The sequence below is a fragment of the Mauremys reevesii genome, linkage group 10 (assembly GCF_016161935.1).
Source record: "Mauremys reevesii isolate NIE-2019 linkage group 10, ASM1616193v1, whole genome shotgun sequence".
Taxonomy (NCBI): Eukaryota; Metazoa; Chordata; order Testudines; family Geoemydidae; genus Mauremys; species Mauremys reevesii.
The window spans coordinates 63187414-63209009 of NC_052632.1; the positions used below are offsets into that span (position 1 = coordinate 63187414).

General features: G+C 43.7%; 2 protein-coding genes across 2 annotated transcripts in view; both read right to left on the bottom strand.

Moving 5' to 3' along the window:
* Positions 1-1000, bottom strand: part of LOC120373771 — a 112474-nt gene extending 111474 nt beyond the window's left edge. The window contains exon 1 of the mRNA XM_039492613.1: positions 860-1000. Coding sequence (XP_039348547.1) covers positions 860-880 — 21 coding nt within the window. The 5' untranslated portion in view covers positions 881-1000. The remainder of the gene's footprint in view (positions 1-859) is intronic.
* LOC120373453 (apolipophorins-like) lies at positions 882-21258 on the bottom strand. Its single transcript, XM_039491863.1, has 7 exons — positions 21190-21258; positions 14224-14376; positions 8665-8809; positions 3396-3554; positions 2311-2429; positions 1032-1141; positions 882-939 (listed from the first exon to the last, which is right to left on the bottom strand). Exons 1-7 carry the CDS (start codon positions 21256-21258, stop codon positions 882-884), a joined length of 813 nt encoding a protein of 270 aa, XP_039347797.1.
* Positions 21259-21596: the final 338 nt, after the last annotated feature.

The following is a 21596-nucleotide window of genomic DNA, read 5'->3' on the forward strand; positions in this document are numbered from 1 at the left end:
AATGTAAAATTCTCCTTCCCCGAGTATTCTCATAAACCAAAAAGCTGCTTTCTGAGACCACATATGCTAGTGAAAGCTGATTACAAGAATGTCCATGGAAAGAGGCACAAATACAGCCAAAGAAAATCCAAGCACAAATATTGTCAAATTTAGAGCTCACAGAAATATGTTTCCATTATCTGCTCAGCTCTAACATCAATCATGTGCAGGCTCCTATAAACTGCGTCCGTCTCTTAGTTTCCAATAGGGAAAAAAAAGATGGTAAATATACTGTACTCCAAAAAGACCAGCCTTTCTGAACAATTGGGGTAATTTACCAGACTATGGCTCAGCTGTTGCAGCCAGTCCCCACCACTTCCCAATCAGTTCAGCCCAGAGCATGGGTTGCTCAAACTCTAATCTTCATTTCATGGTCGCTGTACAATGGAATTCCATTCGAGTTCAGAGCACACACAACTGAATAAGAAATAAGTAACAACAGTGCACCAAGGCAGAAGCTCAACATTAAGGGTCTGCTTGTGTTCCTCTTGAAACCAATGGATTAAAAAAAAAGCCATCAATAGAACAAATTTAAACCTCAGATTATGGAGGGACAGCCCAAAGTATTGGTGACAAACACCATTGTCTGGGAACCAATGCTTTGAGATAATATAGCTTCTGCAAAACAGGACATGATTCTCCACATCCTTGATTCTTGCACAGTCATTAACACCTGTGCAAAGTGATTGTAAAACACTGCCACATCCAAAGGGCGGCATTCTACATCCTTTTTATACAGGATTTCTAGGCAATTCTAGATCAGACCCAGAGACTACTTTAGAGCATCACAGGCTTTAGCAGGATATGTATATTCAGTTACCTTTTTCACTAACTCACTCATCTTATTGTACTTTCCACCTGGACAGCTCTGCTTTGCGTTTCTTAACTTGGGCTTGGCACCTTTGGTCACAAGACGACGTCCACGGCTGTCTCTCTTTGAAGTCAGCTTCTTTTGTTTGGATTTTCCAGCTGCCTCCACCGGATTTTCTGACTTGGAGTTTCTTTCATCAGTATTTGTAAACAAGTATTCACTAAAAGTAGCAGAGTGTTGGCCAACCATCTTCTGCATGAGATCTTCCGCATTCTCTAACCGTACATTGAACTAGAGGAGAATATATTTAGAAAACCACACATAGCTGGGCATGTCCATACTCAGCAAATAGAAATTTAACTACCAGCATGGCTCTGGACTGGCAAAATGTTAGACTTCTATAGCAACAATGAATTAGCCATACCAGGCCAAACCATTAGTCCGTTGAGTCCACTATCCCGCCTCAGGCAGTGGCCAATACTGGATGCTTCAGTAATAACTTCCATACCACAACTATAGCCAACCATGTGATGCACTATATTGGGGAAACATTTCTTTCTTAATCTGGCAGCAATCCATTTGCACCCTGAAGCATGTGTTCTGGCTACACCTAGTTGAGCATGTTACAAATAATATTTGTTGTAAAATTACACACCTCTTTTTTCTGTGCTACACAGAAACTTCAAGTGCAGTTCTGTTCAGAAATCTGACTAACGTGGCATTATGAGGGTCAATATACAATTGGTGCACATTTCATGTAAAAAGATTTTTTTTCTAACTACTCGCCCTGCAAATGGTAACCGGGAGTCTGAAAATTAAGATGAATTCTTTCCCTCATGGGCATCTTCATCAGCAATAAAGATTCTGGAGGCCAAACTGCACCTTCAGTTCCAGCTGTGCAATTCCAGGTATAACAGGGCACAATTTAAAGACATTGAGGTTGCATATGCATCACCATTTTGTAATGACCACAACCAGGAGTTGTCAGCCAGGATTGAACTTGGGGCTTTCAGCAACAAAAAGCAGTCTTGAACTAAAGGAGTAACTCTGTTGGGTTGCATCCAGCTCCCATTGCAGCCAATGAAAAGATTCCCAATGACTTCAATAGGAGCTGAATTGGGGTTTAGCTGGCAGCAGTTCTAGACTTTATCTCCAATGTGGATAAGGCACTCGTGGAGGATATGAGCTGCTTGGCTAGTCTGCTACATTAACACAGTAGAGAGAGTTATCAATCTGAACACAATTCAACCTGTTAACTGAAGTGTTGAAAGGGCTGATTTGTGTCCAAACTTTCATAAACTCACCAGATGAATCTCATATACAATATTTATTAATCTCAAGAAAAAATATACAACTTGATGAAGAAATCGTAACTGGAAACTGTACCCAGAAACTATAAAGCACTTACTTCTATTTCAATACACTAGGCATTCCATGAAGAGGGAAAAAACAGAATTTACCTCCAATAGATTTATAGCCCGCCCTAGGGTGTATATAGTCAAGTTTGTCATTGTTGATCGTGGGATGAAAGATGCAGGAGAAAAGACCAGTGCTGCCTCCACATTAGCACCTGCAGTTGCTGCAATATAAAATATCAGACACTGGGTCATTTTAAGATCAAATATTGTCATTTACTTTTCAAGTTCCAGCTTTTCTCTGGGAAATGGCAGTTTTGTCCTTTATGGAGAAGAAGAAAACATTCAGCCAACAGATTAATCCATTTATTAACCCTTTAACATAGCAAAAACTCAATAGACACCACAGTATGCACAAATCCTAGCTCACCTACAGGAAGAAGCATTTATGGTTTATGTCTTACATATATAATTAAAGAGGAAGAGTGTTATAGTACATGAGCAAAAATACTAATCTTACTTTGCTTTTGAGAAACTAAAGCAAAAAACAGATGTGCAGGGGAAAAAAAAAGAAAGAATTTGCCTTAATCTCCTCTCAGATTAGCGTAAATCCAGCAAATCTACATAGGTGCTTCAAAATAAAAACAATGAAAGTGACAGGAGAAGCAGGCCCCAAATATTTCAGAGAGAGTTCTGGTTAGTGGTATATTTGGTGCCTAGCGGTATGGGGCTTACTACTGATATGTAGGAAGATAAGAGTTCAGAGGTGAACTCGGGGAACCTCCTCCCCAAGTCAGCTTATAACACGGAGGAAGCTCAGTTGCTAATCATAATCCTTAGTGTCCATGATTGCACTAGCCTGAACAGCACTCGTGCTGCTGCTCTGGAGGTCCATGCCCCTATGGAAGAGAGTGTTGTAGAGTCAAAGGAATGACTGGAAAGTACCAAAACAAAGTCGATTCCTTTCACTCACATCTGTTGTACACCGTCACATTCAATGGAGTGACCACTGATTTGCACCAACAGAAGTGAGAGCAGAATCAGGCCCCACGTTTGCATACCTGGGTTCTATTCATTCACAAAAATTAAAATATTCTGTGGGAAAGTGAGGAATAAAGGAAAAAGAAAGCCACACCGGGATTTAAAGCATGCACATGTGGCACAAGGTCCAATTTTAAAGCGAAACATACCTGAATGGAAAGTGACATCTGAATACGAGGAATATTTCCATATCTCCCAGTCAAACTCTCTGCTGAGAATGTCATCAGGAAGAGAATCTCTAAGATATTGCTTCAGGGGATCATCTGTCTCCAGGAGCTGAGAGAGGTGACTCCAAACAAAAGAACCCACTTAAATTAGACAAAGAAAGAGGCTTGTCAATCACAGAAGAGGGTTTTTTATTTTTTAAGGAACTAAGATACAGTACCAGATTCTTCACTTATTTACACCTGTGCAAATCCAGAGTCACTGCCCCAGTAGTAGTAAACTGTAACTCCAGTTTACACCAGTATAACAGAAATCAAAGTCTAGATCACTAGCTAATCTCATCACTGGCAAAGTTATTTAAGACACCCAATTTTAATGCATCCTAGTAAAAGCCAGAGTTTGTTCTATGTTTCAATAATGGTATTTACAAACTTTCCAATTGCTGTAGTTAACTAACTAGCATTTAAAGATAACCAACCTCACTATTTGCAGTATTCAATGTTTTTTTTAATAAGAAGTACAGAATAGCACAAGGGAATGCACTGGATTGGAGGTAAAATGGACATGCTGCTCAGTACCAACAGTGTAGCTCCAAAGATTTAGAATGATTCTGGATTTACATTAGTGTAACAGAGCAGAATCTGGCTCTCTGGCACCAAATAAACCCATAATGAAGAGGTCATTCTGTTATGTAATTACATTAAAAAACTATATTAAAACAGCATTAAGGCTGCCCATGCAAACTTAATTCAGCCCTCTTGTAAGTATGCATTATGATCGGTTTCCCCCAACATCACATAGGAAGTCTATGGAAAAATCTGGAATGGAACCTTGCTCTCCTGTGTTTCAATCCAGTGCCTTAAACACAAGAGAATGGTCTCTTCTTGAAACCTACTGCTCCATTTTACTGTCCACCCTGAACTGTCTTACACAAAGATCTTGTACAACAAATAGTCATATAATTAAAGACTGCATATGCAGATATAGGCGCCAACTCCGTGGGTGCTCTGGGGCTGGAGCAGTCATGGGGAAAAATTGGTGGGTGCTCTGCAACCACTGGCGGCTCCCTCTCCCTTCCCCCCCCCACTCCAGCTCACTTCCGCCTCCACTCCGCCTCCTCCTCTGAGCGCACCGCCCCGTCCTGCTTCTCCCCCTTCCCTCCCAGCACTTGCGCCGCAAAACAGCTGTTTCGCGCAGCAAGCCTGGGAGGGGGGAGGAGGAGGAGGAGGAATGTGGCACGCTTGGGGGAGGAGGCGGGGGGCGGGGATTTGGGGAAGGGTCCAATAGGGGCAGAGAGGAGCAGAGTTAGGGTGGGGACTTTGGGGGCAGGGGTGGAGTCGGGGTGGGGATGGGGATGGGGGCGCGAGCTCCCACTGAAGGAAAAAAAAGTTGGCACCTGTGTATGCAGAAGGGGGTTGAAACAAGATTGCATGGGCAACCCAACACAGGCATTTCCCAAATTATGAGTGCCTGGAGTTTGCAACACTAACATTCTTTTAATGAAGTTTTTGGCATGTAATTTCTTAAGTTGTTTTAAAAAAGCAAATGTTTAAAAAATTATATCATGTGGACTTATACCAGTGATTCTCAAACTTTTGTACTGGTGTCCCCTTTCACATAGCAAGCCTCTGAGTGCGACCCTCCCTTATAAATTAAAATAATTTTTTATATATTTAACACCATTATAAATGCTGGAGGCAAAGCGAGGTTTAGGGTGGAGGCTAACAGTTCACAACCCCTCACATAATAACCTCATGACCCCCTCAGGGGTCCTGACTCCCAGTTTGAGAACCCCTGACTTATACTGACCCCTTACATGGGTCTTCAGCAGAGTCAGAACCCACAGCTTTTAAATCTGTAGCACAAAGCTTTATTACTTAAGCTACAAGTTACTGGCAGCAGTAGTAGGTTTTAATCTTCCAGGTGGTTCACCTGCTATACGGCACATACTTTGCCAGTGGCTTACAAAAATGTTTGATAGAAAACAAGGTGATCTGAGGAATCAGGAATCTTGTGTTCTAGCCTGGTTCTAAAGTACAGTCTAGTTCAGGGATTGGCAACCTTTGGCAGCTGGCCCGCCAAGCTAAGCCCCCTGGAGGGCCAGGTCAGTTTGTTTACCTGTCGCATCTGCAGGTTCAGCCGATCATGGCTCCCACTGGCTGCAGTTCGCCATTCCAGGCCAATAGGGGCTGCGAGAAGCCGCGGCCAATGCATCCCTTGGCCCTCGCTGCTTCCCGCAGTCCCCATTGGCCTGGAACAGCGAACCGTGGCCAGTGGGAGCCGCGATCGACTGAACCTGCAGATGCCGCAAGTAAACAAAACAGCCCGGCCCGCCAGGGGGCTTACCCTGGCAGGCCACATGCCAAAGGTTGCCAATCCCTGGTCTAGTTGCTACAGACAGCATAGCCAAGCATATAGATTAGGCACATTTATTGTGGAAGGCAATTCCTGCTACTGCTGCTGCATTCTTCCTCACACCCAGAGTTCTAGTGCTGTGCCTGGGAGCACACTCCCAGTATATGAGAGAACTCTGAGGGTATGTCTACAGTGCAATTAAAAAACCACGGCTGGCCCGTGCCAGCTGACTCGGACTAGCAGGGTTCAGGCTGTTTAACTGCAGTGTAGACTTCTGGGCTTGGGGACCCACCCATCTCACAGGGTCCTAGAGCCCAGACCCCAGCCTAAGTGCGGAAGTCTACACTGCAATTAAATAGCTCTGCAGCCTAAGCTACGTGAGTCCAAGTCAGCTGGCATGGGCCAGCCACGGGTGTCTAATTGCAGGGTAGACATACCCAGAGAGTCTGGATGGTATGCTTAGTGTAGATGGAATGTACAGAGATTTTTAACTCCAAGCCTCTAACAAGCTCTACTAAGCATGTGCAAATGGTGATTTTTTCAAAATCTTAAAACTTGACCAAAACTAGAGGTATTTTCATGGGGACAGCAGGAGGTCTCTTTGTCCATTGGAGCATCCCCCCCTTGCCAAATTTCAAGTCCCTGCTTCAAAGAATGGAGGCACTAGGATGCCTCAAAAATGATTTGAAAAAAAAAATAACATTGGCCACATGATCAATTATTTCCTAACCTCATTCTCGGAAATGGCAGATCCATTTTGGTGAAACTTAAAAAAGTCAGGCTGGGACGAAGAGCAAGCACAGAAAATTCTGGAGTAAACAGTTAGTCTGGCAAAGTTATAAGCAATTGAAAACAGAGATTTACAATGGAAAGTGTTAGGCAACCTTAAATACAGACATCACTACCAGCTCCACTTACAGTACCACCTAAATAAACTCATGTAATGAGTAGTTTTCTCAAGGTTTACATTTCCACGTGCAATTCTGTTTCCATCATACAAGACAACTGGCAATGAAAGGTCTTTACATAAAATAAATAAATCTGAGGCTGTTATATTTTTGGAACCCAATTCTCTAACAGGAGACTGCCAATTGCTTGCTGCACTGGCTGCAGAGATGCGTTCCCATGCTCCAGCTTCACATATAGAGTTGCAGTATTTATATGATTGTTTGGGAGGGTTGTAATGCAGCTTGATTTTTCATGTGTTTTTATTCTGAACAAGGATCCTGAAGAAAACCAATATGTGCTTTATGCTCTGAAAGGCATCTATTACCCAGGAATCTATTATATGACTAGTGTAAATTCCACGTGCTCAGAAGCCCAACAGAAAAATCAAGACAGTTTCTATATTTTAGGGTTCTTGCCTTCAATCATTGGTGCTACCGGACAACAGTTTTCATTTCTGTGCAGATCTGACTCATAAATCAAAAGTGATACAGATTTTGTCTTTTCCAGGTTACAGAGAAGAGGATCACGATCTGTGCTGATTCTGGACAGGGTTAAAAGCACTGAATCAAATTACAATTATTCCTTGTTGATTCTGGTGAAGTTGTTTATAGAAAATCCCTCCTTCATCCCAAATCCTGGATCATTTTAAACATGTGTTGCTTTTGTATAGGAAGCTGGTGAGATTCTTCACTTCTATGTAACCCAGATGCTTATTTTCACACTAGTTGAAATGGCTTCCCCTCTGGAAAATCTACTACATAAACAAAGGCAGTGTTTTAAACCAAGCACAATGGATTTTCTATGCAGCATCAGTTTTCAGTTCAGCATCTAATATCAGCAATCTGACTCAGGTCAGGCAGCAATCAGTCATGGACTGGAATTACTGAAACAAACAGTATGAAGTTAAGAAAAAGACTGCAATACTGTTGCCTAGAAACTATGCATCTGGACATATTCCAAATACATAAAACAGTCAGAGAGATATTTTTAAATAACATCCCTTCTAATCCAGCATGTTCTCCTTCCCCCACTTTTCTTCTTCTCTGGATTATGAATGTTTTGTTGTTGCTGTTTGCACCTAGTTGTTTGTCAAAGTTGTCAAAATTTAGTCTCCAGAGCATTTCCAGGTGGTCTGAAGAGCTGCTTCTGTCATAACGATGAAGCATCTCTCAGTAAGTCTTGCTGCTATTTGCAGTCGAGTCCAAAACCCTTAAGGTTTCCATTGACTATACGATCAACTAAATTAAAATTAATACACCCCTCTCTGTACCCTTCAGAACTGTGTTTGTCTCTGGTGTAAATTCAACCACGATTAAATATACAGATGACACCAAAACTGATGGACAACAAATGCAAAGGAGGACACCACTAGACAGCACAGCGTCCCGGAAAGAGAAGTGTAGGTGAAGCTGTAGGCAATAAGAGAGGATTCAATATTAATAAATGTGTAGTACTATACCCAGTGAACAGCTAATATAAAATGGGGAGATGGGGAACATTTTAAAGGGGCACTGTGAAATACTTTGTAAACAGCTTTTATAATACCTATTACCTGAAATAATTTTCAGAAGCTTGGAAATTTGTTTATTTTTTGCTACTTTTTTCCTTCTCCATTCAGCAAACTTTATAATTAGCCATTTGTGTTTGTAATGTAATAAAACTGAGCATGGCCTGTTGTTCCTCTCTCAGGCTCTTTGATGATGTCAGTATGTGTTCATTAAATGCTGCCAGCCGAGGGAGATCACACCGGATTTTCTTTTGTGCACCATACCAACTGGTTGACAATTAAAAAAAAATTAAACCCCCAAATTCTAACAGTTTTAAAGTAGGTAATGTGGAGCTCAAACAGGTTGGTACCTCACGCATCTCTAATAGGAATCAAATAAAAAATCAAGTCTAGAAAATAACATATTTAGGTTTTTTTTAACATTTCAGTAGCTGTCTGCTGACCTTGGCTGGATGTCTCCTCCTGCAAAGTCTGTTGTACTTGGTTAAACAGCTCTTCACTCGGACATTTCATTGCTATATAATATGAAGCAATTCTTATTTCCACGTCATCATCGGCTGCTTGATATAAACGGACTAATACAGTACGCTTGAAAAAAAAAAAAGATTAAAATACTTACTCTCCTAAAAGAGTTGAGGTGCATTAATTTCTAGGTATAAGCGGCTAGCCATTGCAACAAGCATTATGGGGAAAGTAAGTTGTTTTATACAACATCAACACACACACATATATGTACAGCATAGCATCCTGTTTACAAAGTCCCAGGATGCTATACTATTACACAGATTGGGATGGATCCATTGAGCTATTGGGGAGCATTACTATTAACATAAATGAGTTCAGGACTGGACCCCAATACAATAATCATTAATACAGTTTCAAGTAGCAGAATTTACTAGTCCAGGACCAAATCCCCGGTTCCTTATCCAGAGCCTGATCCTGCTAACACTTCTGTGTCTGAGTAACTTTTCTTCACATGGGCAGGTCTTCTTCCATATCTTACAGGTGGAAGGAAGTCACTTTGTCCACCCAGTGTTTAGTTCATACAATGTCATTTATTCTTTTCTACTTAATGGTACTCCACGTGACAATTTGTTTTTACCAATGAGAATATAGTAATGAGCGGTATAACCATGTAACCCAGTGAACTGCACACAACATTTCAATAGATTTCAATGAGCCTCTGTATTTGTCACAATGACAGGATCAGGCTGTGTGTCAGCATTGGAAATAAATCAGTTAAACAAATGAAGAGGAAATGCTTTGTCTTTCTTAGTATACCTCAGAGTGCGAGTCCTCTCAAGTGTGGGAGGAAATTCCAGGTCTATCTAGCAAGATAGGCTAGTTTTGCCTCATTAAGGCCTGGTGGGTATGGCTTTATATTTTCCTGTGTCTACCAAAGGCTGTGTCAACCATTTACTTCTCTCTAGCCAGCTAAGAATGGGAATGTCTCAGTTATAACTAGGCTTATCCATTGCATAAAACTTCCAATACTTCACATTGCACTAAAGGAGGTTGAGGAGGAGGTTAAAAAAACACCACCACATGAGCCCCTCAGGGGCTTCACCAAGGCAAGGTTAGCCAGGCAGCTCAAGTTACCACCTTTTATCAATTCGCCAACAGTTACCACAGTGGGATGCTGAAGTTATCTAAGCATAGCGCTACAGTGATACCTGCAATATTACAATGTGGTAATTGTATTGCACTTCCATTATGTTAAAAGGGACCTTTTGCCTGTGAAAAGATAACATTTGTCAAGAAAAACATCTGAATGCTTTTTTTGCTTCTCCAGCAAGAACACAGTCCTTCCCAACCTCCCCTGCAGCAGAAAGAATTCTGCTGCGAGATGTTTTTATATTCGGTTTTTATTTGTTTGCACACTCCAGAATTATTTCACACAGGGGCACCATTTTAGATTTTGCAGGAGGGGGACAACTTTAACCATGATTCCAAGGGCTACTTAGGCACCTGAAAACTCTAGGGTTTGGCACGTGCGTGTGTGTGTGTGTGGGCGCGCGTGTGTCAGATAATAACTTAGAAATTAGCTGATAGGACACTGTATCCAATTCTTATATATATAAAAAAGGATTAAATAAATATTAGACCCACTCAGCTCTAATAACAACATGTTCTCACATGTATCAAGTCACTTAAGGGACACTGGTTAGGTTTAACATTTTAATGTATATTCTTTATTACTAACTCTTGAATACAGCAATTGAAACAATTATAGAAAAATCTATCTATCACGTTTTTGAAGTTCATCAAGTCTGGAATAGACCATTTAACTTTGGAAACATCCTGCTAGGGCAAGGCCCCATGAGTTTATATTGTACCTGCCTGGGGCTTTAGAGGTGTAACCTCACTACAGATAACAGACTAGAAATTAACTTCAAACAGGAGTGAAACAGACACTTTCAAGTCACTTTCACAGTGTTTCCAATCTCAAATGTTCAAAAACCATGAATCAGGCTCACCAAAAATCATTAGATTGTTTTTTAAATCATGAGATTATGTAAAAACAACAGATTTGGGGTTCTTTTTATATGCCTTCTGCTTATAGAGCCTTTAGGGTGCACTGGGGTCACATTTTTAAGCTTTCTGCACAACCACAAGGACTAGAACTTTTCTTTAAGAAATGAAGGCTGAAATAATCACATATCCACTTGATTCCAGGAGCTGGGACTTTAAGGAAAACAATCATCATGAGACTCATGACAAAATTATGAGAGGTTTCAGAGTGGTAGCCGTGTTAGTCTGTATCAGCAAAAAGAACGAGGAGTACTTGTGGTACCTTAGAGACTAACAAATTTATTTGGGCATAAGCTTTCGTGGGCTAAAACCCACTTCGTCATATGCATGCAGTGGAAAATACAGTAGGAAGATATATATACGCACACAGAGAACATAAAAAAATGGGTGTTACCGTACCAACTGTAACGAGACTAATCAATTATGGGTCACTCAATTACAGACCTAAAAGTAGCAATACTCCAACAAAAAAACTTCAAAACCAGACTCCAACGAGAAACTGCAGAATTGGAATTAATTTTCAAACTGGACACCATTAAATTAGGCTTGAATAAAGACTGGGAGTAGATGGGTCATTACACAAAGTAAAAACTATTTCCCCATGCTATTTTTCCCGCCCCCTACGGTTACTCACACCTTCTAGTCAACTGTTGGAAATGGGCCATTCTGATTATCACTACAAAAATTTTTTTCTCCTGCTGATAATAGTCCACCTTAATTGATTAGTCTCATTACAGTTGGTATGGCAACACCCATTTTTTTCATGTTCTCTGTGTATATATATCTTCCTACTGTATTTTCCACTGCATGCATCCGATGAAGAGGGTTTTAGCCCACAAAAGCTTATGCCCAAATAAATTTGTTAGTCTCTAAGGTGCCACAAGTACCCCAAAATCATCAGAGTTGGCAACATGGCTTTTACTTCTGTTTAAAGGCTGGTTACTTTTCAGAAGGCTCTTCAACTCAAATCGCTGTAGTATTGTGTTTCAGTTCTCACAGGAGAATATTTAAAGCCAAACACCAAGAAAATTCTATATTTTAAAGTTGAGAAAAGAACTCAGACTTCTGAGGTATATCAGGGCCATGGCAGGCAGGAAAGGAAAATAAACAGGCATGGGAGCTCTGGGCAGCTCTTCCTCTTGAAAGAAGGTTGGAGGGTCAAATCTTGTAGTCTTTAATCTAGTAAAACTTCTATTGCCATCAGTTCCTCCATTCATAAATATAAACATCACAGTGAACATGTGATAACATGTGTGGTCAATAATTATACATTTCACACTTAAATATCTGAGCTTTCTTATCCAGAGTTACACCGCTTATATGCACTGGCTTAGGGTACGTCCATACTACCCGCCCGGGTCGGCGGGTAGCGATCAACTTCTCGGAGTTCGATATATCGCGTCTCATCTAGACGCGATATATCGAACTCCAAACGCGCTCCCGTCGACTCCGGAACTCCACCACCGCGAACAGCGGTGGCGGAGTCGACAGGGGAGCCGCGGACTTCGATCCCGCGCCGTGAGGACGGGTAAGTACTTCGAACTAAGGTACTTTGAGTTCAGCTACGCTATTCACGTAGCTGAACTTGCGTACATTAGTTCGACCTCCCCCCCCCAGTGTAGACCAGGCCTTAGGGACTGGATTTTCTGGCATATTCTCAACAGTGCTGCATCTGAGCACACAGATGATGCCCGGAGAATAATGCAAATCATGCCAATAATCATCGACTTTATGGACTCTGTGGATGCAGTTTCTGTTCTTTGTTCTGGAATTGGCCTGAATACAGCTGAAACCCTAAGAATTTGAGGCATAAACACATCTGGTACTCATACAGCACTTTCTCATTCCTTCCTTTTCTCAAACTCAGAACACAAAATGACTGAACAAAATGGTTTCCAATTAAAATGTAAAATTACACAGCAGCCATTGCTGTACAACCCAGCATGGGGCAGAACCTGCCACCCCCTGGGAATTAAGTCATCTCCTCTCATCTGACTCTCATTCTCCATCCTTCCTGACTTCTGTGCTGCTTTACATGCTGTCAACTGCAACATTCATCCCAACCTTCTGACCGTTTGCTGGAGTCTCAAAGAACTGGCCGCCTCGGTTTTGCTCCCATCTATCAGAGGCCTCTTTTTTTTTTGCAGCATGTGTGTGTGGGCGGGGTGGAGAGACTGGTCTCATCTGCTGGATAGGGAGCTAGCCCTGAAAGACCTAGGTTCTACTCCCCCTATGGACTTCCTGTTTGAGCCCAGGCCAGTGCTTTAAAGGACACAATTTCAAAGGTTTTTAGGCACCTTAAGATGCAGCTAGATAGCTAGTAGGGTTTACAAAGCACCAACCTTCTAAGTAGGATGACCAGATGTCCCGATTTTATGGGGACAGTCCCGATATTTGGGGCTTTGTCTTATATAAGTGCCAACTTCCCCCCACGCCCTGTCCCAATTTTTCACCCTTGCTATCTGGTCACCTTACTTCTAAGTGCATTTGAAAATCTCACTAGGTGCCTAAATACCTTTGAAAATCTGGCCCTTAGTCTGTGTGTGCTTCAGTGCTCCATCCGTACAATGGGGATAACGGCACTGCTCTACCTCACCAAGGGGATGGGAGGAGAAATAGGTTAGACATTGTGAGGTTCAGCCTCAGATACTATGGTGATGGGGCCACATAAGTACCACAGGTAGAGTGGGAACTTCTCTATACACTAGTAGCCCTTCTCTGGGTTTGACCCCTTCTTTTCACCTATGCCTCCAAATCTCCCGCTTTTCTGAATGCAACCTTGGCTCAGTGCTTTGCTGTACTTTTTCTGAGTCCCACGTGTTCTCTCTAAAACAACCCCTCCTCCCTCTCCCCCCTCCACAGAGGGATTCCTCTTTTACAGGCTAAACTTCCATATGCTTAATTTAATCCCCAGCCCTTTCTTATCTTAATCATCCTGCCTCTGTTTGTAAATAAAATACTGACTCCCTGCCCTAGGGGCACCTCTTCTCTGCAGAACTTAGCCCTGGTCTACACTGGCGGGCTGGGGGGAGGTGTCGACCTAAGATACGCAACTTCAGCTACGAGAATAGCATAGCTGAAGTCAACGTATCTTAGGTCAACTTACCTCACGTCCTCACAGCGTAGGGTCGACTGCTGCCACTCCCCCGTCAACTCCGCTTCTGCCTCTCACCACGGTGGAGTACAGGAGTTGACGGCAGAGCGATCAGGGATCGGTTTATCATGGCTACATTAGACATGATAAATCAATCCTAGATAGATCGAGATGGTGGGTAGTGTAGACGTACCCTTAGATTTCACACTAATGCTGTGCTGTAGTTAAGAGCTTCACCTGGGAGCTTGCATACCTGTATGAAACATGGGGGGGGGCTCTCACCCTCCCCTGCCCCCCAATTGGTGACCCTGATTTCACACAGCGCAGATTCCACTACAGCACCAGTAAACCATCAACCACTGAACACATCACTTACATTGGCAGAACAGGGAATGCGTCTGAAGGCCTGTATGGCAGCCAGGCGGATTTCAGTGGGATTGCTTCTCAGGGATGCACAAGAACTCAGGCTAGGTGTTAGAGATGTTGCTGCCAACCCTGCATTTCCAATTGCTTTTAACACTAGCTGCAGCTGAAAATACAAAGCAAGACAAAATGGGAAACTGAAGTCAGGGCTGCTAAAAACATCCCATCACCTGCACAAGATATTTTATTACTTTTACGTTATCACATTTTCTTTCAAAATATTCTGCCTAAAACAGATCTCTGCTCACCATTTTATTGCCGCATGGGGAATTCTCAATAATGAACCACAAACATGAGCAGATCTGTGGAATGAACTGCGGAGAAAAATTGCTTGGACACAGGATGCAAAGGTATCATTTCAGACACTTCTGTATCATTGCTGTGTTGTTCTTGCAAAATTTCAGAACAGCAAATACTGAGAGTGTCCTTGGAGATCGCCTGGAATCAATTGTTTAGCTCAGAGAAGGTGATAGCAGAATATCTTCCTATCTGCCAGAGGATCAGGCTGGGTCACAACTCAAAAGATTTGCCGGCATAGCTATGTCAGTTCGGAATGTAAAAAATGTGCACTCTTAAATGACACTGTGCCAGCAAAAGCTAACGCAGTTGCACTGGCAAAAGAGTCCATATGCTTATATCACTTATTTCATTCAGGGAACTAAGGGCATGGCTACACTTGCAGATGTAGAGTGCTTTGAGTTAAATCAGCCTTCAGAGAGTGCAGTAGGGAAAGCGCTGCAGTCTGTCCACACTGACAGCTCCAAGCACACTGGCATGGCCACATTTGTGGCACTTCCAGTGGCATTGGGAGCAGTGCATTATGGGCAGCTATCCCACAGAGCACCTCTTCTCATTCTGGTGCTGAAGCTTGTGGGAAGGGGTAGAGGGTGCGGGGCATTCTGGGTCCTGTCCCAACACTCTGTGATGCATCAGTTCACATCCCAGCAATCCCTGTGCTTCCGTCCACATTTGGTGCCATCTTTCAATATTTTTTGTACTGCGCGCTCTGTCTCCCCTTTCTGTCTGCAGGAAAGGAGCCTGAACTGCTGAGGAATATGCTGACGAGTCTCACCAGCACGTCACGTTTGGCAGTCGAGTTACTCCTTAAGCTCTAAGCTGACAGTGAGGCCTCCGACGATATCAACCCAAGTAACGCATACGACATGAGATTGATTGTGGCATTCACAGACATGCTCATCATGGAACGCCACTTTTGGGCTTGGGAAACAAACACTGAGTGGTGGGATCACATAGATCCTGCAAGTCTGAGATGATGAGCAGTGGCTGCAGAACTTTCAGATGAGAAAAGCTGATCCGTGGGACGGAGCTTGCCCCCATCCTACGGCACAAGGACACGAGACTGAGAGCTGCCCTGCCAGTGGAGAAGAAGGCAGCTATTGCAGTCTGGAAGCTGGCAACTCCAGACAGCTACTGATCGGTCGCTAACCAGTTTGGAGTGGGAAAGTCAACCGTTGGAATCATGTTGGTGCAAGTTTGCAGGGCCATTAATCACATCCTGCTCAGAAGAACCATGACTCCAGGTAACATGCATGCCATTGTGGCTGGCTTTGCACAAATGGGTTTCCCTAACTGTGGAGGGGCGATAGATGGGATGCATATTCCAATTCTGGCACCAGCCCACCTAACCTCCGAGTACGTTAATCGGAAGGGGTATTTCTCTATGGTTCTCCAGGCACTTGTGGATCACCATGGGCGTTTCATTGACATTAAGGCAGGCTGGCCTGGAAAGGTGCATGATGCATGCATCTTTCGGAACACTGGCCTGCCTTCGGAAGCTGCAAGCAGGAACTTTCTTCCTGGACCAGAAGATCACCGTAGGGGAAGTCGAAATACCCATTGTGATCCTTGGAGACCCCACTTACCCTTTAATGCTGTGGCTCATGAAATCCCACACAAGGAGCCTTGACAGCAGCAAGGAGTAGTTCAACAACAGGCTGAGCCGGTGCAGAATGACCATGGAGTGTGTTTTTCGCCGTTTAAAGGGCTGCTGGTGCTCTCTGTATGGGAAGCTGGACCTGGCCAATGACAGCATCCCCGCGGTTATATCCATGTGCTGTACCCTCCATAACATTTGTGAAGGGAAGGGTGAAAGATTCACTCAGGCATGGAACTCAGAGGTTCAAAACCTGGAGGCTGAATCTGAACAGCCAGAGAGCAGGACTATTACAGGGGCTCAGTGCGGGGCTGCAAGGATTAGGGATGTCTTGAGGGAGCAATTTGAGGCTGAAAGCCATCAGTAATGTTTGGTGCCCTGCATGGGAGTGAAGTGCAGCGGTTCCAATGTTAGTAGGAATCTGTATTTGCTATGCTGACTTGCAGTTCCTGTTGATTTCCTGGGCTAAGGTATCTTTTACTTTATGCAATAATAAAGAATGTTTTCAACGCAAAAAATACATTTATTGAAAAGAAACACAACTACTCGGGAAACAGAAAGGGCAAAGGGGTGGGGAACAGTACAATCACAGATTTGCATACGTCCTGTTATCATACTCAGCCTTCCTGTTTGGAGTGCTGTGCAATGAGTGCTGCACTTCAGGATGGCTATAATGCATGGTGATGGGGGTTGAGTGCAGTGGGTAAGGGTCATAGCTTTCAGGACTGGGTGGTGAAGCTACAGGTTTTGGAGGCAGCTGGTGGCACAAGAACCCGGATGTTGGGGAAAGTGGGTTGGAGGTGACATGGGGGCACAAGGAAAAGAGTTTTGGGACAAGGGCTGCGGGGTGGGTGGGGGACAGGCGTGGTAGTGCTCTGCCTGCATGGCTACGAGCGCCTGGATCAAGTCCGCTTGGCTCTCCATGATGCTTATCAGCCGATCCGTGCTTTGCTGCCGGAGTGCCGTGCTTTTGTGCCGGCACTCCTCATTCTGCTGGAGGATGAGCACTCTCCCTTCACTCCTTTTAGATTCTCGTTAAGGGACTGCTGTATTACTTCATGCAGCATGTCTTCTTTGCTTCGACATGGCCTCTTCTTGATTCTTTGCAGCCTTTCGGACGGTGAAAACACAGACGGCTGAGATCTCAAGGTTGCATATGTAAAGGCAAAATGCAATACTTAACAGAGGCAGCATTGTTCACAACAGACAGAGCAAGGATTCCCCCACACTTAAGGGCAAGCACAGTCTACACAATAGCATAATTTGCCCATTGCAAAGAGAGCAGACGTAACCCATGGGAGCCCCAAAATGGTGAGTAAGCACAGGGTCAAGGGGGACTGATTGTTTCACAGCCGTACTGTTCTCTGGGTTTCTGTGCCTTGGGGAGAGCCAACAGCTGCAGGGGGCCCCTATACTGAACACTGTCCCCACATTTTCCACAGGAGTTCGTCCTGGAAGATATCTCGTTGCTGAGGGTGACCTGGGAAGCAAGGGAGGGTCTTCTGCTACAATGCGGCTTCTGCCCTGGCCCATATGCAGCTTGCCTGTGTGTAGCAATGGTCCCCCCGCCCCTCACAGCACAGTGGCATGGATATGTTAGCCTGACTGGGATAAGGACCACAGAGGCTCTCCCAAGAAACCTGCGCAAATGCAGTGCCCAAGTTCTGGATGAGACCTTTGAAGAGATCACTGAGGCCGATTACCGCAATGTGAGACAGCACATCAACGCCCTTTTCTGCATCTAATGCAGCCCTAACCCTCCTCACCCCAAGAGCCCGCACCGAATAACTTCCTTTCCAAAATAAAAGCCACTTTTCGTGCACCTCTTCTGGTGTTTGTCCTTCCCCAAGCACTAGCCGCCACGACTGGCTACCTTCCTCCTGGCTTGAGAACTGCTCCTGGCTGCATGCCTCTAGGGATGCCAAGGTGTCTTCCTCCTCCTCAGCACTCTCACTCCTGCTTTCCTCCTCCTCCTCCTGCCTTGTTGAACTGGGCTCTGAAGTGTCCATGGTGGTATTCAGAGTGGAGGTGGGGTCGCCCCCAAGTATCACGTCCAGCTCTTTGTAGAAATGGCAGGTCACGAGGGCAGCACCGGAGTGGCAGTTTGCCTCACGGGCTTTGCGGTAGGCATTCCGCAGCTCCTTCACTTTAACCCTGCACTGCAATGCGTCCTGGTCATGGCCCTTTTCCATCATGTCCCTTGATATCTGCCCGAAGGTATCGTAATTCCTCTGGCTGGAGTGCAGCTGGAACTGGACAGCTTCCTCCCCCCAAAACACTGATGAGGTCCAGCACCTTGCCATTGCTCCATACTGGGGATCGCCTGGAGGCATGGTCACCCAGAAAGATTCGCTGAGAGCACTCCACACCTTGCTGAGCAAACAGGAAGGGGATTTTCAAAATTCCCAGAGAATTTAAAGGGCAGGTCTGACGGTTGGTCACCTCAGGGCAGGGCAGTAGAGTTCAAAGTGATGACCAAAGTGGCTAGAACAGGTATTGTGGGATACTTCTGGAGGTCGATCAGAGCGCATTAACAGACCAGGGTGTCCACATTGGTGCTGCGGCGCTCCAGCGGGGGCGCATCAAACGTTATTCCACTCGCCGAGGTGGATTACCAGGAGCACTCTAGCCACGGAGTCCGGGCACTCTATGTGCCTTGCCAGTGTGGATGCATCGTGAGTTAGAGCGCACGAGGCTGCTTTAATGCACTCTAACTTGCAAGTGTAGCCATGCCTTTAAAGGGTTTGCCACTATTGGTCAATTGGCAAACCCTTCCTGATGTAGACAAGACCGTACATACCCATAGTTTGCTCTTCTATAAACAATATAACACTTTTTAAATGAAATTTGGTTTGGAACTGTGACGCTGCAAAAGAATCCAAAAGATACAGTGCATATTAATTTCAGTGTGAAGGCACAGACAATAGAACAAGTGGGGGAGGGGGACGATTTTCAAATATATGAAAGCTATGTCTCAGTTTGATTATCTATAGATCAAAATGTTGCAGAGTAAAATGCTTAGTGGTAAAGGTTTGGGGTTCTGAATGCCGTGGTTGATTAAGTCATTTACCACAATGTTACCACGGTCATTTCCTATACTAAGTATAGAGAAAACCGGAGGAATTTCAGAAACCAATGGACATAGTAACTGTTGGAAAATGACGACTTTTCAATAGCAAGCTCTATCCCTACACTCCCTATACCCATAAGTTCAACTCCGCATAGACTGACCCACCTTGCATTTTTCTTCGCTAAACTGTGGTGTATATACACACACACTGGTGTAGTTCAGGAGTACCTGCAGAGTTAAAATGTGTCAGAAACTGCTGTAACTGTATGAGCTAAAGGAGTCTCAGACCCTATTTAATGTAGGATGCTTATGATGAGGCTCGAGACACAAGATTCTTTCGATCGTGCATGGATATTAAAGATGACATGGCCATTTTAGTAGAACTGTCCTAAGCCAAAAATATCCTCTTCCCCGCACCCATTGCACCATATTGTAGCTCAGCTGGTGCCTGGCCTGCCCCTCCTGAGGTGGCTGCATTTCCGTGGGTCTCAAAAATCAAGCCACTTTTATTTAGGTGCCTTGCATTGTGTTTGAACATCTTGGCCAGATTCTGTACAGTCCTTTGAGATGCTTCAGGACTGTAAACGTAAATTATTATTTTCATGACAAGCTCATGCATGTAACATTAAGGAAAAAGCCCTTCTGTTATTTCAATGGCCTTTTAAAAGAAACCCAGCTTTAGTCAGAAATGCATGTTGAAGAGATTAAGAGGAGTCTGGCTGACTCTCAGGAAATAGTTCCTAATGGTGAGAGCTATTAGACTGTGGAATAGCCCCCCAAGGGAAATGGTGGAAGCCCTATTGTCCGAGTTATTTAAAACCAGACTAAGCACAGCACTAGAAGATGCACAGTAGGGAGCAATTCTGCCCCTCCCTAGGAAAATGGACTCTATAACCTCCTACAACAGATTTTTCCTGCCTGTCTTTCCATCTGCCTTCTATGATTCTATTGCCCCCAGGAGCAGTCAAAAAAGTTCAGGAATGAAATTTTTATCTTAAAAGCTCAATTGAAAGTCCCAGAAAATAAAACCAGGTGTTTAAATAACTGCTGTAACAGAACTGAGAGTGACAGATTGCTCAGATGCTATGAAAAAAATAACTAAAACCAAGTGTGCTTTGCACATTGTGTCCTTAAATTCTGGAAGGTACAAAATACCTCAGCTAGCATAGCAGTTGGGGGTCCTGCTACACTTGCTATCTGGTACACTGTCACTGTGGTCTCTAAGGGTGAGAAATAAGGAGCCAACTGCTTAGGAGGATGATAAAACAGAAGGAAGATATTTCTTTAAAGGTGAAGTGCAGTTAAAATGAAGAATCCAGAAATATGGGCTGAATTGCTCCCAGTCCAACAGAGAAATCACACACAATTAACTAACACAATATCATTTCCCCTTTCCTTGGTAGGTCCTTCAACATTATGCCAGCCAACTCCAGTCATGCTGTGACTCCCCAGAGTGCATCGTCCTATGATGTCACAGCTACCACTAACTGCATGAAGCCAATCAAAAGAAGGGACAGGTACATTATTTCCCATGTTATCTGTAGTTTTTAAAAGGTTTTTCATTTTATATCCAACAGCTTTTAAAATAATGTTACAAATAAAATTTTAAAATCTGTAGAAAGGATTTAAAAAGATCCAACACATTTGTGCCTTTTTAGACAATTTTCTAAAAGGTTTTGTTATCTGAATACCCCAGAATATCCATGAAAGCAACTCTTTTCTGTCCAACAAGCCTCTTTTGGCCATATGTACTACCAAAGAATATAGCTGAAATGAGTTAAAGAACATTTGCTTGTAGATTCAAAGGTATCCATATTTTCACTCCAGACTCCATTGCATGTCATTTTCATCATACAGGTTCTTATTTTGATTGTGTCTAAAGGGAGAAAAAGGGAGGGACGGCTGTTTGAAACTTGTCTTTGGGGTTACTCCACTCTTGTCTAAATGACTGTTACCTGGCTGAGTCCTGATTCTTGCAAGGTGCAGTTTCCTCCCAAGTATCCTGCCAGAATTCTTGTCACCATCTGTACTGCAGGCAGAAGGTCACAGGCGCTGTTAGCTGAACAAAAGTGATGCACCAAAGCAGTTATTCCTAAGAAGACACTCTGACTTGCTCCTGGTGACTGCAGCAAAGGCTGTAAATCAAGACAAGAATGACAGGCTGCTTAAAAACTCTAAGCCTCCTATTTATTATAATACCCCGAGCACTCTCATGGCATGTACATCTTCACAGAGATTTACAAGCATTAATTAATTCATCCTTATACACTCTTATGAGCCACAGAAAATACCCCCCCACTTTCAAATACTGACTATTGTGTCTTTGAAAGGTTTTAATAAAAAACATGCTGGGGAGACTCAG

Excerpts from the sequence above, each read along its gene's own strand:
- LOC120373453 (XM_039491863.1), bottom strand. The coding sequence starts at position 21,258 with ATGGTGACAAGAATTCTGGCAGGATACTTGGGAGGAAACTGCACCTTG. Across the intron at positions 2,430-3,395 it reads AGATGTCACTTTCCATTCAG|CAACTGCAGGTGCTAATGTG; the intron begins GTATGTTTCGCT and ends TTTATATTGCAG. Across the intron at positions 1,142-2,310 it reads GGGCTATAAATCTATTGGAG|TTCAATGTACGGTTAGAGAA; the intron begins GTAAATTCTGTT and ends ATTCTCCTCTAG.